The sequence below is a fragment of the Anser anser genome, assembly GCF_964211835.1.
Source record: "Anser anser genome assembly, chromosome: 1".
NCBI lineage: Eukaryota > Metazoa > Chordata > Aves > Anseriformes > Anatidae > Anser > Anser anser.
The window spans coordinates 109903281-109920364 of record NC_139720.1 but is presented as its reverse complement, the minus strand read 5'-3'; the positions used below and the strand labels follow the sequence as shown (position 1 = coordinate 109920364).

The following is a 17084-nucleotide window of genomic DNA, read 5'->3' as shown; positions in this document are numbered from 1 at the left end:
AAGGCAGAGTCCTGCTACTGAAGAGCACTGTAAAATTCGTGAGTTGCTAAAAGCAGTGGAAGGCAGAGGTTTGCTCCCAGCCTCCCCCACCACATGCTGTGTCATCCTGTCTCCAATCTATGCATATTCATCCAAACCCTCGGTAGCTTGTTCCACTCCTCTGCGGAGGCCTCTGTGGGACCTCTTGCTCCCAGACAGAGGAGGGATGTCTCAGCGAATCTGGAGTCCAGCAATTTTTTTTTTTCCTCACTAATATTTAAAAACAGAAGTGGAGAGGAGTAAAAAGATTTTTGTATTAAAAAAAGTCTACTGTGTTTTGAAAAGCACTTGTCAGAAAGAATTAACAAGACTGGCCATCATCACAGCCACAGTGTGAATCTTAAATAGAAGATGAAAAGCAATTGTCTACCAATTTCATTTTAAATTAAAAAAAAAAAAGCATACTCCTCCCCCTGCTCCCGATCAAGTACCTGTTTAGCATTTTTCTTTCATAGTTCTCTGAGCAGTGAAAATCAGTGTGGAAAGTGTTCAAATGCTTTCCTTAGGTTTTGCTGGAGTATTCAGAGAAATTCCTGTCAGGTTCTGCATCACAGATGCAGGACAGCTCTGTCATTAATATGAAGGTCTTTTTTTCCAATTTTTATTACGTCAACAGAAAAGGAACTTGATTTTATTTTGGTACCTTGACTACCCAGAAGAAAACTAATGGTGACGAGGAATGCATGTTACATGCACGTTAAATGCATGTTAAAAGCAAAAATTCTAAAAACAAAACAAGACACACCTAACTCCCATAAACTTTCAAAAGGTTTTGTGCACAAGACACACTAACACCCACCACTCTCTTCAGGCTCCAAGATCTCAATTTTAAGTTAAGAAGCTATGTTTTAAAAAGGCAATCTGTTGAGAGAGTGGAAGAAGGAAGGAAAAAGTGTGGTTACCTCATTATCGGAGTTAAGCAAAACTTCATGAATTTATTATATTTTATGAAGAAATTTGAGACAGTTTTTAAAGATCAATTATTTTTCTAATAAGAAATACAGAAACTTCCAAAACAAATACTTTCTTTCCTCCCTATGAGGAAAAAAAAAGAAAACTACCCACCAATCATTAACTGACTGGGAAAAAATCGGAGGGACAATGGAAGAACAATGTGCTCAGTATTCAGTTTTCCCTCTTTTCCTCAAATGGGGAAAAAACTAGAAAAAAAAACCACAAATAATAATAATAAAAAATAATAATTTCCGTCCTGTAAATAAAGTCCACAGATTGCTAGCTGGCATCGTGCAGACACTGCAGTAGTTTCTCCTTCCAAAACCAGGAGGAGATTGTAGCATTGGAACGAACTGCTGCTTTGGAATATTTGATAAGTGTTGACAGATGCTGACTTTCCGGTGCCAAACATCATGATCAGCTTATCTAGATTCTCAGCCACAGAGCGACTTCAGTTTTTGTAGAAACAGACATTTCACCATCACATGAATCAGCATACTTGCTAACTTCTGACAACAAAAATACACATTTATATCAATAAAGAAACTAGTTACATTCTTTGAACTACGTTACAGAATATGAATCCATGCATGAACGTATGTTTATAACCCAACCCAAGGAAGACTCAAAAATCCTACAGGCACACACTATATGGACAACCCTGCACGCAGCACCTCTTGCCATCATTCGATTTCTTTACGGAAGCCCAAATAAAAAAAGTTTCTTTCTACCCAATACTGTGAGAGTAATGGTAGCCTCTCCTAGGTGTTGCCCCTCTTCACTCTTTGCGCTGATTTCACAGCGGTAGGTCCCAGAATCCTTTCTAGTCACATTTCTAATACGGATTCCTGTATTCAGCATCTCTGCTCGGTCTTTAAGATCACCTTTAAGAGAGAACAAACAGTGGTTTCTGGTCATCGCTTATAGAAATCATCTATGTCTCACTGGCTTGCTCTGAAATCACATACAGTTTATGCACTATTGCTCATTTATTCAGTGTTGGTCATCTATCACCAAGGAGCAGCACGTAATCCCCCTCCCATGACATTAAGAACCTTCCATAAACTTGTCCACTTAGTCCAAAAAAAAAAAACCAACAACCTCAGTTCAAAAACCTATGTAATTTTTTTGTTGGAAGATGGAATACTTTTTTTGGTAAACTGTGAACATTTCAAGAAATCATGTATGGATGTAGTCATGTGACAAAAAAAAAAGATAATTTTCCACTTGGAGGGATGGCAATCACTAACTTATTTCTCTTACAGAAATGATTCTTACCACAGCAAAGTATGTGACATTTTAACTTGTCAAGAAAAAAAAATTGAAGGAATTAGCAAAAGATATTGCCATCAGACTTCCTACAATGAGATTTTCTTCATTTTACATCTTGTTATGAAATTAAACTTACTTGCACAAACAGAATCACGAGTTCCAGCATCTTTTAAAATGACATATATGCAGAAAAAAACAAGTTCATCAACAAGATCAACACATCTTGCGAGCTCTACAAACTAACAAAATTGCTGTGGCTTTGTTTTACTTCTCAAGTAATATAAATATGTCTTTATTTACTTCTCTTTATTTGTCGTGTACCAGAGACCCGTATTTTCTTCAACACATGAAGCTGTGGTATGTCTTTTAAAGAACATATAAGCAGAAATTCTACTTCCAAAAAGTAGATACAAATAATTTAAAAGGTATTGCTGAGTTTATATTTTAATGTATATAAAAAATGTTGCATTATTCATATCTAAGCCCCCAGATCTACAGGAGGTTTCAGAAACCTCTTTGTAAGACAGGAGTGCAGAGCTTTCAACAGTTTTGAAGGAGTTTATGTTTGAATGTAATTTCATTTTTGAAAAAAATTCAATAAACATGCAGAATCATTTTTCTTAGTCTCCAGTTTTATTTAACTTCATTCAAAATGTAACTAACCACTGAAGATTTTATTAAGAAAAGCTTTGTTTTCCCCTGAGGAAATATTCTTTTCCTCAGAAGGACTGATGTTCAGTTCAGTACAAGAGTCATGAGCATCCTCTTTCAGTCATATTCCTATTATTATTTCCCAAGAAACAGTTGATATATATGCTAGAGAAGGGCATGTTAAATGATCAGTCTAAGCTTGTATTGTCCTACCTGTAAATTCACCATTGTAGTACACAAATGAAACTCCTTGAGACTGGATTTTCTTCCATTCTATTCTTAGACTCATCCCTTTTGAAAATTTGTGCTTGCAACTCAGAATAGCCTCTAAGGAGGAAACAAACAAACGAACAAACAACAACAAAGGAACAAAAAGCAAAAGAGAAAGTTAGAGCTTTCAGCATCATATTGGTACACAATCAGGTTCCATGAAATTAACATTCCCTCTTCATATATCTTGAGCAGTCAGCAAGGCCCAGATCTACTCCTCACAGCGATGTCATCAGACCTTCTCCAGGGAAACAGAAACTACTAATTTCCCCATTAATTAGGTGGCCTTTGGATCAAAATTCACATGTTGGATGAGCAGAGATTCTGTACTACTACCCTCATTTTATGTTTCAATATTTTTGTCAGTGAGCAAACCATTAAAAAAAGGACACTGACCCAGTTATCATCTATATTGCGAATTACCATTCCGAGTTCATTATCAGTATATGTAAATATACTAATAAATGTATATGTAAATATACTAGTAAATATGTAACAACACATATGAAAAACATACCAGTAAGATGGTTAAATGTTCTAAGTAACTTGTGTATTTAGTTACAATTTCATGTTGGTTATTTTAAGGGTACGTGGAAGGTGAGAGTCTGTTTCATTAAGGTTATCCAGTCAAGGACTTTTTCAATGCAAAGGTGATAATAATAAGGGGGCAGCAACAAACAAAAACACAGACACAGATATGACAGACAGAACACAATGACAAAGACCATCTGTCTCCAAGTAAACTGATGGGCCTGTGGTGCCAGCGAGTGCAGTCTCTGTGTCAGCAGTAGGAAACCCATGGATCTGAGGGGTGTGTGTTGGCGAGTCCTGAAGCACATGTGCTTGGAGTGCTAGGCTGGAAGGGATGGAGGGGAGGGGACTGAGTGAACTTGGGGCCAGCAACTGGGGTCACACTGGGGGTGTAGGCACCCCCGAGCCTATGGCACTGGCTGCTGGAAGTGGAGGTGTGTGGTGTATGTGCCATGTCTGTATCTTTCCCCAAACCTGGTGTGCCTGGGGGTACGTAGCTCACTAGCAAACCTCAGGCTGGGTGAACTGGCAAGTAGGAAGCACAGGGTCCAGGCAGGGGTAGCAGGGCTATCCACGCCAGGACTCAGGAGATCCAAGAACGTGCATGTGCTTCTGAACCCAGAGAGTGTTGTATGAGCACTTCCACCAGTGAAATCCAAACTCCAAAGTGGAGGAATGATGCTTGGTCTTTTACACTTAATGTTTTACGTGAGCCCGGGTAGTACTACATGTGGGTGCTGCTGAAAGCAGTGCTTTGTATGTGGCAGTCTGCACATGCATCTCTGGTATACACACTGAGCCTTGCTACTGACTGAACCTGCGAAAGGAAAAGCAGCAAATGCATTTGTCAGTTTGGGACAAAGACCCCCAGGACTCCAGGCACACTGGGCTGGGCTCCAGCAGCCAGGCAGTAAGACACCATTGTACACAGAGGCTGAGATTTCAAGAGTTACTGATTTTTACTATAGTTGCCATAGCTGGGTAGAAACCAGGCCAAACAGGTCAATTGTTCTTTCTCCCTCGCAGCAGGGCATAAGCACATGCCATCTCTAATATGGAGCTTACATCATAATAACTGTGGCCTACGGTCAATGCTAGAGTTACGGTGGAACTGAAGAGAGAGAGAGAAGACGTGAGCTGTGTAGGCGAATTATCAGGACAAACTCAGCATTTCAGTAGTTCCACTGTCAGTGGAACAGCATGCTGGAAAATATATATATATATATTCTTTCCTCCAGCAAATACTTTAAGTCAAAGTATTATTAAGAATTGTCTGGAATCTTTCCTCTGATACTGTTTCCAGCCACACATCTGACTGGCTCTGAATCTATTAATAAAGTGAAATTTAGCATCTCCCAGGAGTTCTTGAAAAAAGAAACAAATACACCATTGATCTCAACTGCTCATCGTCCAATACAGGTCAGAGCATCACGGATCAAAGGCCTTCAAAGTTTTGGCAGTGCCTCTCTAGTTTTCAGGAAGCAAACATCCACTGATCAAACACACAGTCCATCTGCATTAACTGTCACCCTCGTTTCCAACCTCAGCAAAAAGGGCTGCAGTGTGATTAAGAGGTACCAGCAGATCTAGCCCTTCACCCCTTTGTCTCATTTCCTAGGTCTGTTCTGTGGAGAAACAAAATGTTTCAAAGGGGCCAGGCTGGTGGCCTTGAGAATCTCTCATGGGGAAAAATTGTCCAGACTTGAAAGAAAAATTGGGGCAGGAGTGCATTCTTTGCCAGAAACATGTTACACACGCGCTGGCTGCTACGAAAAACATGCTGTGCACTCAGGAAGCCTGAGGTTCCTGACTTCAGGTTGTGTGGATGGGTGGAGGCTTCCTGAATCTTAAGATTTGCTAAAGTTTCCTTTCCATTTTGTTTTTGTATCCTTCTAACAAAGAAAAGCCATCACTCAAGCTCAGCTTGCTTTTGCTACTGACCTTGTGACAGCTGGCTGGTCCCATGAGCTAGTCTGTATTAGCTGACACAGAGACAACTCAGCTGAAGTGTTCTCAGCTTAGCAAGTCACCTCTGTCCTGAAGGAGCTGCCCCTGCCTTGCATGCCACATTATCTTCCTTTCAGAAGATGCTAGTATTAATGCCCTTCCACTGATCTTATCCAGATAAAAGGTATAGAATGGAAGATGAAGAATAAACATGGAACAGAGACATCATAATAAAATCCCTCTTTGGTTATAGTTCCCTTCTCCTGCCTTTTTTTTTTTTTTCATACTAATGTTATCAGTGAGAAGTATTTTCCAGAACAGGTCTACTTGATTTTGATTATGGTGGACCCACAGGAAGCTGTGCATCAGCACACGATCTACCACTCTGGGAAGAACCATCTGGGATCTTGGAGAGGTCTGGACAATGTTTACTTTGGATATATGTCTGGTCCAGGCCGATCATTTGATTAGCCCTCCTCAACTGTACCAGGAGTTGGAAAGAAAAACGCATTTCAGATAAGCTGCATTTAGATGAATAGCTAAGTCTATCAGCTGCTACCGTTCCCTTGGTGCTGCTACATATAAAGAAGAGAGCATAGCTTTTAGTTATGTTAAACTAATCTCACTCTATTATAGAAATAAGAAAAGAACAAAGTACAAGCCACACATTTTTTAGAAAAAGAGAAGACAAAGAAGAGAGATGGTGAAGCCAATCAAGCTCCTCTCTCCTCTGTCCTGTACTAAGCTCTAAATGTATTCTCCTTCCTCAAAAGTGACAAAAATACTTAACACAGCTGACAGTTTCGGAGATCACTATTTCATTATTATCTCAGATGGATGAATAAAGCCTAAACCTCAGCAAACAGTTCTTTTGATTCCCAAATTCCCTTCTCTCTGCATTCCAAACAAATGCAATAAAAACAAAGAAACCCATAGCCTACAAACCTCACATACCTACACACTACTAGTATCTCTTTCTCACCTATCCAAACATCAGGTTTTCTTCCCTGCCTACTTAACTTCTGTATCTGATTATTGAAAGTGATTGTCTTTATAGATAATAAAATATATGCGTATATTTTAAAACAGACATTCTAGTCATTGGCAATTAAAAATAGTCATTAAATCACATATACCAAGAATAGCTGATTTACAATTGTTCTCCCTCTATCTCCTTTTTTTTTTTTAAAGACATCAGTCTTTAAAAAGATAATTAATGCCTCTCTTTTCTATCATTTCTCAGCACTTTACATGGAAGGAAACCAGACAGATGTTATAGAGTGGAATATCAGGACTGAGAAACAAATCACAGAATCATAGAATACGTGGAGAAGGACCTCTGGAGAGCATCTAGTCCAACTCCACAAGTAACCTAAAGTGGGGACAAAACTAAGGTTACAATAAGAGCCAACAGAGAGAGTAGGAGCAATACCCCCCAGGAAAAAGGAAGACAATCTTAACTGCCCAGCTGTCTACATAGCTTGCACGTATTTATCCCATATATTTTTAATCAGAGCAATACGCATACTGTACCCTTAAATTCCTCTGCTTTTACATTTTTGTTATCCGTTTCAATAGAAATTCCAGTCGCCTTACGATCTGCAAGGGGACAGAAAAAAAAGACAATTCAGTAGTAAACTTGTACTTTCATAGGTGCTTCACTAGTTACAAGCAATGTTTTTGAGACTTCCTTACACAGGATGGATTAGATATTCTCTGCTAGGGAGAGCATGGGGACTAAGAGTTAGAACAGGACTGGCCACGTGGGTGGCCTTGAACAATTCATATCTTTCTCTCTCTGTCCTGGCACCTGTAAAAAAAATAGTAATATTTCTCTTTTACAATGCCATGATAATATTTACATGTGAGAAATACTACATAAACAATAGATGTTGTTTTATACTGTGGCAACATTTCAGTCTGTTTTTAATTCTGGAGACTTTATTAACCTATGAGCGTATTTTCCATGGTATTTCTATTACAAGGCAGGCTTGTTTACTGAAGAATACCATGTACTACTTCTCCAGGATAACAAATGCAAGCAGTAACTGGAGGTTACCTCAAATTCTCATTAAATTTAGAAGAAAACATGAGTCAACATTTCTATAGTTTTATATGAAACAGATATATATAAAAAAAAGAAAAGAAAAGAAAAGAAAAGCATACATTATTGGAATTTCAGTATACTCAATAGAAGAGAGACCCAGACAAAATGCGTGAAATCACCATTAGCCCTGCATTGATCCCCACCAAGCTACCCTCTCCCTCACTGCATCTCATTATACATCTTCTCTTGAGAGCTGCTCTCCTCAAGAAAGGACACCAGTGTGCATTCCCTCATGATTCAGAAGTATTCCTACAGGGCAGAACAGTCCATCAGTTTTTCTGGTTACTCCATGGCAGACAACAAGTCTACCAAATGGTTAAAACTGCTTATTAATAGATAAATACAGTTCCTTACACAAGTTTACATTAACATTCTTTTCAAAAGCATCTCAAGTTCCACTGGTTTAGACTGGTTTTGAAGACAGCATGGACACTCATTTCACATCCCATTTCCTATGTCTGCATCAGCCAACTGAACAATTGCTACAGAGGGTATGAACAACAACTGAGTCCCTCTCGCCATCAACAACATTTAGAAATATGGCTTGTTCAAAATAAGAGTGTAATGTTCTCTGACTGACAGAAACTAGTTTAGCCTTACTCCATTTAATCTAATCTCATCTCACTATTTGCTTCTCTTGTGTGTACAGACCTCCTTTATTTAAGAATCAGTTTCTCGCCCCCCCCATTATGCATACCCAGGACATCCAATGTTGACCTGAAGACATGAACAGATGAAGAATCCTCTGCTTCTTACTATTTTATTTTGATTGTTCATTACTTCTGTTAAAGTATGTTCCTCATTTCTCACTTGTGTGAGTTTATTTGGGTTTCAGCTAGGGGTTCTCAAACCTCTGAGTATGTCATTTTCTCTACATACAAAGATACTGTCCACGAGTCATTTCATGGTTTTCTTCTCAATTAGAGATCATCCCCTGTTTCAAGTGTGTCACTGCAGATGGAATTCTCCATCCAAGCTGTTCCTGTGGCCGTCTGAGTCATGGAGCAGCGATTAGAATAGCTATCTGAGTCCCCACCACTACAGCAGTTGCTCATTCATGGCATCCTGTAGCGGTGGGTTGACCTTTGCTTGCTGCCAGACACCCACCCAGCCGCTCTCGCTCCACCTCCTTAACTGGACAGAGGGATGAAAAAAATACGAAAAAGCTCACGGGTTGCGATAAAGACGGAGACATCACTTGCCAATTACACCGCTCCCCTCACGGCCCCCTGCCATGCGGTGTTTGCCGTCCCTTCCCCAGGCTGCCCCCGAGGCGAGGCGCCGCCATCTTGGCTGCAGGGCCCGGCCGTGCCCTGCTGTGAGGCTGCAGGGGCCAGCACGGGGCAGCTCTGGCATCACCTCATGCAGCGGCCCCACAGCACCCCACTGCCGGCACCGCGGCACCCATACCCAGCACACCTGTATTTCTACTCAGAGATACTGCTTCCTACACATCTCACCACCTCCCTCCAAATGAACCCCCAACATTTCTCATTTCTACAAGAATATAGCTTCATATTTGGCAACAAAAAGTGAATTTTCACATGTGCAGATTACCAACGGATCCAAATCTGTGTGTTAACTATGCTGTCCTCAATACTCTTTAATTGTATTGTCATCTTTGTGTCACCCCAAAATAGTTACAACAGAGTCTGTACTATGAAAGTAAATATAAAGCGTAGATGACAATTTAAGCAATGCCATTTATGTTCACTTATAATACTAAAATAGAAAAAAAATATTTCCATTACAAATAGTGCGTGCAAATTTTTTCCACTCGATCCAGAAAGGAAACTTTCTTGTTAGACTTTTAAAAAAAGAACACAAACCACAGAAGGAACCCTGCTGACACCAGAGGAGGGAAGCCCTCCTCTCCTCCAGCACCTCCCAGAGTAACAGCTGCTCCTGCACATACACACAGAGCACATCTCTTTGATTTTGTCGAAGCTTGGTCTAGAATAAGGGCTGAAATAATTTTCCTTTTTGCCTACTAAGCCTTATTTAGGTTTATGGGAAGAAAATTCTCTTTTTATTTTTACCCAAACTATACTGTTTCCAGAACAATTGAAAAAACATGTCCTATACACCAACAGATAACAAATCATGTTATCTACTGACAGAACATCTTCCTTCATGTTCTCATGATGGGGGGGGACGATTTTGTTCTGAGGCCCTGACAGCAGGTAATGCTTAGGATGCATTTCTAGGACTTGCTGGGGGGAGGATTAAAGCCATTTATAAATTACTGGCACATCAGCCATCTCTTTCTGTACACAAAACAGCTTGAACACATGCAGTCCAACACTTTATTACATCCACTGTTTCATAAACCTGAAAATTCTCTCTCTTCCTCCGTAATACAGAGGTCATGAAGCTCATCAATGTGCTTTAAGTATTCATGAGTTAGAATACACAATAAGAAATAATGTTTTATGACTTCTGGGGCAGGATCATGGCACTTATTTGTATGGAAGTTATCATTAAATTACTTTGCGTAGTTTGTATCATGAGCTTGCAGTTGTACCAAGTCTGTATAATTCCTCTTGCATCAAGGGAATTACAAATGTACAAGGACTCTAGCATGCAATGTAATACATACAAAATATGCCAGAAAAACAAACAAACAAACAAAATTCATACTCAGCATGCACACAGCCCTCCTCATCACACACAAACCACACATATACATGCCCCTCTTCAAGCAGTGCTCGAGTCTGAACTGTAAATTAAGCTGGTGCAGAGACGGGTGACAATTAAAGCTTGATCAATCAGAAAAACAGAAGAGGTCTTCAAAGCTAGAGTACCTCTTCCTTAAAATGTCCTTTCAGAAGTGTCTGCCAATTATTCAGAATCCAAGACTTAAGCATTGCATTTTAATTCACCATACAAAGAGCAATAGAGAAAAGATAACAGATTACTGTACCACCAAACTTTTTGTTCATCAGATGCTTTTATACACAGATTGACCCCGCCCCCCCCCCCCCCCACTCTTACATGGGAGCAGCTTCATTTGTTTATAAGTAGGCCCACAAAATGCATGCTTTCCATTTGATAATCCCTCACAGAGCTGCAAACTGACGCTTGAGGAATCAAAGAAAAGCACATTAGTCAAACCAAATCAAAGGAAACAGTGGTGCCTGGAGGAAATTACATGAGAACAGAATCAAAACAAAGTTATAAGTACAAGAGAAAACACAGCCTCTTGGTATTTGTTTTGCCAAGTTCAAAGTAGCAGGTGGCCTAGGCCAAAGCTGAACAAAGGATTTCAGAGGATACTGAAGGTTTAGGAAGTCCGATGTCCCGAGAATAAAGCGATAATGCAGACAGTTCTCTTACCGTACTCAACCACAGAACAGGAAGCCAACCGTTATTTAATCAAATGACACCTTGAGTCTTGCCATGATCTTGTCATTTAAACACTCCCATGGGGCTTGGCTCTTCTGTTGCCGAATTTTTCCCTAGGAGAAGTACCCACAGATGGCATAGTCCATAAATGGGGAACAGGAGAAGGGAAGCTACCTAACTGTGGACAGAATTTGTTTATCAACTCAGAAGAGACTAACTCCCATTCTCCTTAGGAGTCCAAAATATGGTCACTACAAGCAAAAGGCTGCCATCCAGCTCAGGATATTGGCAGGCTAGAACAGTGTTACCCGGAGGTGGGCGAAAAACAGGCATCCAGGGCTCACACCACAAGTCTGACCCAGACATGTTGCTGTCACCATTTGAGCGTTTAAGCTGCTTTTGTCTTCCATCCATTTTGCTTGGTGAATGCTAGCCTCCATCAAAAATGCTGGAGGGAGTTCTGGAGTAGTAAGAGTCTCCATGACTGCAAGAGTCTCCAGAATGCGTGTCCTTAACTAATCTCTGAAATCAGTGATTTATGCACCAAAATGTAGCCGGAACTGAGTGAAGTAGCCTCATTAGGAAATATAAATAGGGCATTAAGTGCTCAAACTTCAGACAAGGGCTAGAAGAAATTACCAAACATGATGGGAGAAAAGAAAAAGAAAAATAAAAAAGCTCCACTTCTGTCCTTCATTTATCTTGAGTTACAAATATTCTTGAATCTTAATAATGATAGAACAGGATTTACTTTGGGCAGAGTTTATATGTTTCACAAAAAAAAAACACCCTGCACACCTGTAGCCACAGAAAACAAATAAGGTAGCAGTCTCAATTCAGGCAGAGGCTGTAAAGTGGTAATAAAGAGTCCACTAAAATCCAGATGTGGATTGCAAGTTTGTATTTTACTAGGTGTGTTGTGACTGCATAAAGCATAGTAATCCAGGGAAGAAGGCACATTTTTGGGTTGACAAACTGGGTCTAAAACATAAAAGGAACTTAAGGGGTTTCTCAGCCACCCCTGTGCTTATGCGGTAGCTGTCAGCAGCACTGTTGTAGTGTTTTGGAAACTGCTGGACTTAACCACGGCAAGTTTTAGTCATTCAGGCACTGGAGCTGGTGGTAATACACACAGTTCCTGAGAGTATCTTAACACACTATGAAATACGTGGCAAGATTTTAAACACTCTTATTGGCTAATTAGGACATAGCCATTGATGATGTTTTTAACCATGAAAAAATACAAACTAGAGATCCTACTTCATGTACATGTGTTATCCACGCGTCAGTGGCAAATGAGAAGTTTTTCTACTAGCTTGAAGAAACTGCTTTTAATTTAGTAAAGTTTCTAAGACTCTACAATTATAAGGAAAACTGCTCCTCAGTATGATGCAGTGCTGGTTTCCTGGCACTACAAAGAAGTTGTTCTAGTTGCATCTGTGCTCTGCTAGTGTTTTGAGCTGAACGAAAAACATATGACTAGTTATTTTCACTCCTTAAACAGTACTAGAAATGCAGTATTTTGGCCTTGACTCTTGGGATGACAGAGGTACAGAAGCAGCAAGCTTTTAGTTATTCAGAAGGGACAGAGAATAAGGGGATAGGGAAAGAAATTCAGAGTAACAGCCTAACTTTTATGCCATAGAAAGTGCCTTTTCCATAACTAGATCAATAATCTTATGAAAAGCCTTGTAAGATACTTTGATTTGTGCACATAAATACCTGATAGCCTTCCCTCCTTCCCACACCTCCCCCTTTTCTACAAGCCCTCTTCTAATTCCTGATGAATTTCTTATTCATGGAGAAATGGACTAGTTTCTCAGAGCATGGGAAGAGAGTTGGGAACTAAAACCAAAAAAACTGCTAAATCCAGTTATTTGGTTTGGCTTCTCTTTTGGAAGAGCAACTATTAGAAAATTAAAATTCCAACTCTATAGCTGAGTAGTATATGACACACAAAAACTGACCTTTCCCCCAATCCCTGCAAAACAACAACAAAAAATTTCCCCAAACCCTAAGGCATTTTTTCCCCCTTCCAGACCAGGCTCAGAGCCATGCACTGAGTAACGGAGTAATCCTCCCCTCTGTCTGCTCCCATGAGCAAAGCCATACATTTGAAGCTGATAACAAGGCCAGCATCCAGATGGTAGGGTAGTTAGCAATCTAACACGCAGACACATTACGTGTCTTACTGGGTAAATCATCAGACACTCTCTTCACTCTTTTTCATTAAAAGCTCTCAAATTAACAGCAGTCAGATTCAGAAGAAAAAAATGTCTACAGATACCCAAGTGAGACAAAGCAGTCAAGTTTTAAGGTGCCTTGCCTGCAAAACCTGTATCATAACAAAGCAAAGCGTACTTTAGGCTGGTTTCTCAAAACATTTCAGAGTAGTAGGTTGTTTCAGAAGACAACTTAGGTTAAAGTGACAAAGAGTTTAAATGGCCAAGCTGCTCAACTTCTAGTTTTTCTTGGATTTACTACTTATTGTACATCCAGAGGTATAGAACTTAATACAGAAATTTGCTGTTTTATTTAATATAGCATAAAAATAAAAACGAAAACAATTCTTCGCACTCATCTGTTAGAGAAAGTCATTTGTTTCATCAGTGTCAGTAAAACTCTGCCTTTATGATGGAAATCACATGAGAAGCAGAACAGAGAACCTTGCGTTCATCCGGCTGCGAGTTATCACACAGGGCAGTAACAGCGTTGTCAGAAAGTGCCTTGGAGTGGGATTTCTACCTGCATTGAAAGCTGGTATTGGATGATCTCAGGAGCTCTCAGTCCCACAGGAGGGGGAAGAGCTCTTTTGTTATAATGCCTCAATTATAGAGCAGACTAGCAAAGAAGTTTTCATTCATGATGCCAGCCGAGGGATGATTTAATGCTCAGCTTCGTGTGAACTGCTCAGTACAATATGAAAGGCTAGCACACCAGCTGATGATGCCTTTACTTTTACTTATCTAGAAGGTCAAGAATAAAAAGAGACTGTAGTTTTCAGAGTGACTTATCTGAATTTACCGGCAGTAGTCCCAAGATTTTAAGATCACGTTAATGATCATTTTGGAGCACAGCCCCAAGGACAGTCGGCCCTGGCAAGACTGAACTGGAAGTGCTTGTAGAGGAAAAAGCAAGGAATAACAAACAAGTGGCATGGGACAAAAAAGGAGATTATTTAGGCCAGCCTTTCCAAAGAAACTGAACACCAAAGTAAATGAATTCCAGAGAAACTAAACAGCCTCGTAAGTGCTTTCAGCAGACCCAACACAAATTACTGTGTGACATGGTGTGGGAAATTAAAAAAAAAAAAAAAAAGAGCGTGTTTTTTATTTATAATCAGAATGTAAAAATTCCATTCTACTCAAAGTTTTTTCTTTTTTTTTTTTTTTTGCCTCCTCTTCTCCTTGTGTTCGAATTCGCAGCTTGCGCAGGTTCAACGCAGCGCAGACTGTATCCCAGCAGACAGACCATCCAGAAAGCCTGTGTTATTAACCAAGCATTCATAGCTCCCACTTTCACAAGACTCAAACCCGCTGCTCCCCCTGTCTCCATGGAGCCTGTGACACCGGGGTATGGGGTTTTGTCCCAGCCAGGCCCCACAACAGGGCTGGTTTCTCGCTCGCTGGTGCAGCTCCACAGCGGTTTCCACAGCAACCGGGCAGGGCCCACAGGCAGGCCGCAGGCAGGGCCCCGGCTGGCTCCCAATGCTTGCTTTGAGGTGGATCCGGATGCTGAAGACTTGTGTCTGGTGCCATTGGGTTAAAAAAGACCATTAGAAGGGGCTACGCGAGGAGATGTCTCTTTGCCACTCCTGTCGCACACACCTCAGGTAACACAGAGCAGCGGAGTTGAAGAAACAGGTCTCCAGCTGCACTGCTGGGTGCAACGCTTCAGCTGAACACCGGCCTGTGCAAACACCTCAAGAAGTTGTCACAGCATGATGACCGAGTATACGAAACAAAGCTGGGTCCCCGGTGCAAACTGATCCTCTGAAGTCAATAGTACCAGGCTGATTTACATCAACCGTAAAATCAGCCCTGAAACACACGAGAGACGAGTAAGTGGAGAAAACAAACAACCCCCACCAAAAACAAACCACAACAATTACAACAAAAAAAACACAACAGAAAACCAACACAAACAACCCACAACCATTCAGGCAACATTTCGAGTCAAATTTCATGATAGATTTCAAGGGTCTGCACCAGGCTCAAGTGACTTTTGCTGGAACTGCTGGGCAATTTCAAAAGGATAAACACTTTCAAGAAGTTGAGCATTTATATACCTGCAAATACACACAAACCTAAAAAAGCCTGAAAACAAATTTAATTTGCTTTCCAACTGTGACAGCCAGCATTAGTTATGGTTCCAGTATACACCATGTAAAACTGGAGTTCCTGCTTGCTCAGAGCCAGAGGAGTCATTTAACTCCCTGAGGGTAGGATCCTATTTCCAGATTCAAGGAAAACCATCAGGCCTCTGGGATTTCCAAGCATGGAAGTAGACTCCACATTGTTCCAGTGCAGGAATGTCTCTTTCCATAGGTGGTCTCATCCATATACGCTGGAACCAAATTTCCTGTGCAACTTCAGTCCTTTCTCAAGTTTATAACAGTTTTTCCCAGTAGGTCTTCTCAACCCCTTTTTGATTAACCTAAGCATTTCTACAAACTGCACTGCAGGGGATGCGTACATATTAAGTTCTGGCTTTTAATGGTAAAGGAGCACATAATGAACCAGAACTGTGCACTGCGGAGGTCCCAAGTAGCAGGTGGGATAGCTCATTAGACCAACTACACCCAAATGTCTCATTTTCAGAAAAGTGTAATAATCAAAACCAAGTCAGCATTGTCACGTGTCCCCCACTGAAAGAGATGATCCATCTGAAATCTGGTAGCTTAAAAAAAAGTTTGTCTCTGAAGGAAGCATTCACCCAGAATATACTTCTATGCTAATACGGAATGGATGCAAGAACAGCTCCTTGGGGTGCGTTTTTAAAGAGGGCTTTGCACAGGCTTCCTTCCATTCAATTTTTGCTGACTGGGATGTACCATGACTTCATTCTAGCTAGTGTGCCCATTAAAAAAAAAAACAACAAAAAACCAATTCGAAGTCTCACCAAAAACAGTAGAATACTCTTTAAATGGATATACTCTGTGAGAAGCTGTGTAATGCTTTGTGAATTTGGGATTCAGACATTTCCAATAGGTGGATGTGGGATGCCACTTGACTGAATTTCATTTGAACCATGAGTTTTAGGACTGCATCGTGCCTTGATCAGCAGCACAGAGCTATGTATTCTTTTTTTTTTTTCCCCTCCAGACTACAAACCAGACTCTGCTAATATGAGCTGCAAGCACAACGGCCTCTTCTCTCTTGGCCAGAAGAATCTGGTGAACCCTTCCTAATTATCTGCACAGTTTGCCAAATTAGCTCATCCCGTTTTCATTCACACATGATCCCTTACGCTGCCAAGTTTGCTCAATTGTCTCTTCCTGCCAGAAGCAGCTAACGGTAATGTTTGATGGCTATTACTTTCAACCAACATTGTAGTTTACAGTACAAATACACATCTTTAGCCTTAATTCTGCAGGCCTTTAATAGACAGATCAGTTCTTCAATATCTGATTTTATAGGAGCACCTTCTGGCATATTTATCTGAACAGGACTGAAGCCACTCCTTTGACTCAATTAAGGCTGTTATGTATCAAGAAGAGCTAGAACAAACAGAAGATGTTTTGCACACTGAAAGGAGAAGGGTGATTAGAAGAAATCCTCCGGAAGCCAGAGCTAGGAACAATAGGTCACAGTATAATAGGTGCCAAATTTTCCTTAAAGGGGATGAAGAGGGTAAAAAACAAACAAAAAACCACCTTAGAGTCTTCATCACATTAAAAGCTATACAAGCAAAACAACACATGGATATTCAGATTAGAAAACACTAGAAGAACACTGGAAAGTTACAC

The 17084-nt window shown here is 40.5% G+C and overlaps 1 protein-coding gene across 4 annotated transcripts in view; it reads right to left on the bottom strand.

Moving 5' to 3' along the window:
* Positions 1–17084, bottom strand: part of JAM2 (junctional adhesion molecule 2) — a 35741-nt gene that overhangs the window by 7063 nt on the left and 11594 nt on the right. For 3 of the 4 annotated variants that reach the window (XM_083841535.1, XM_083841536.1, XM_083841534.1), the window contains exons 2-4: positions 7198–7263; positions 3130–3243; positions 1725–1877 (exon numbers count right to left, since the gene is read on the bottom strand). In XM_083841535.1, the coding sequence (XP_083697661.1) occupies positions 1725–1877; positions 3130–3243; positions 7198–7263 (333 nt within the window). The remainder of the gene's footprint in view (positions 1–1724; positions 1878–3129; positions 3244–7197; positions 7264–17084) is intronic. The other variant, XM_083841537.1, reaches the window with a different exon arrangement.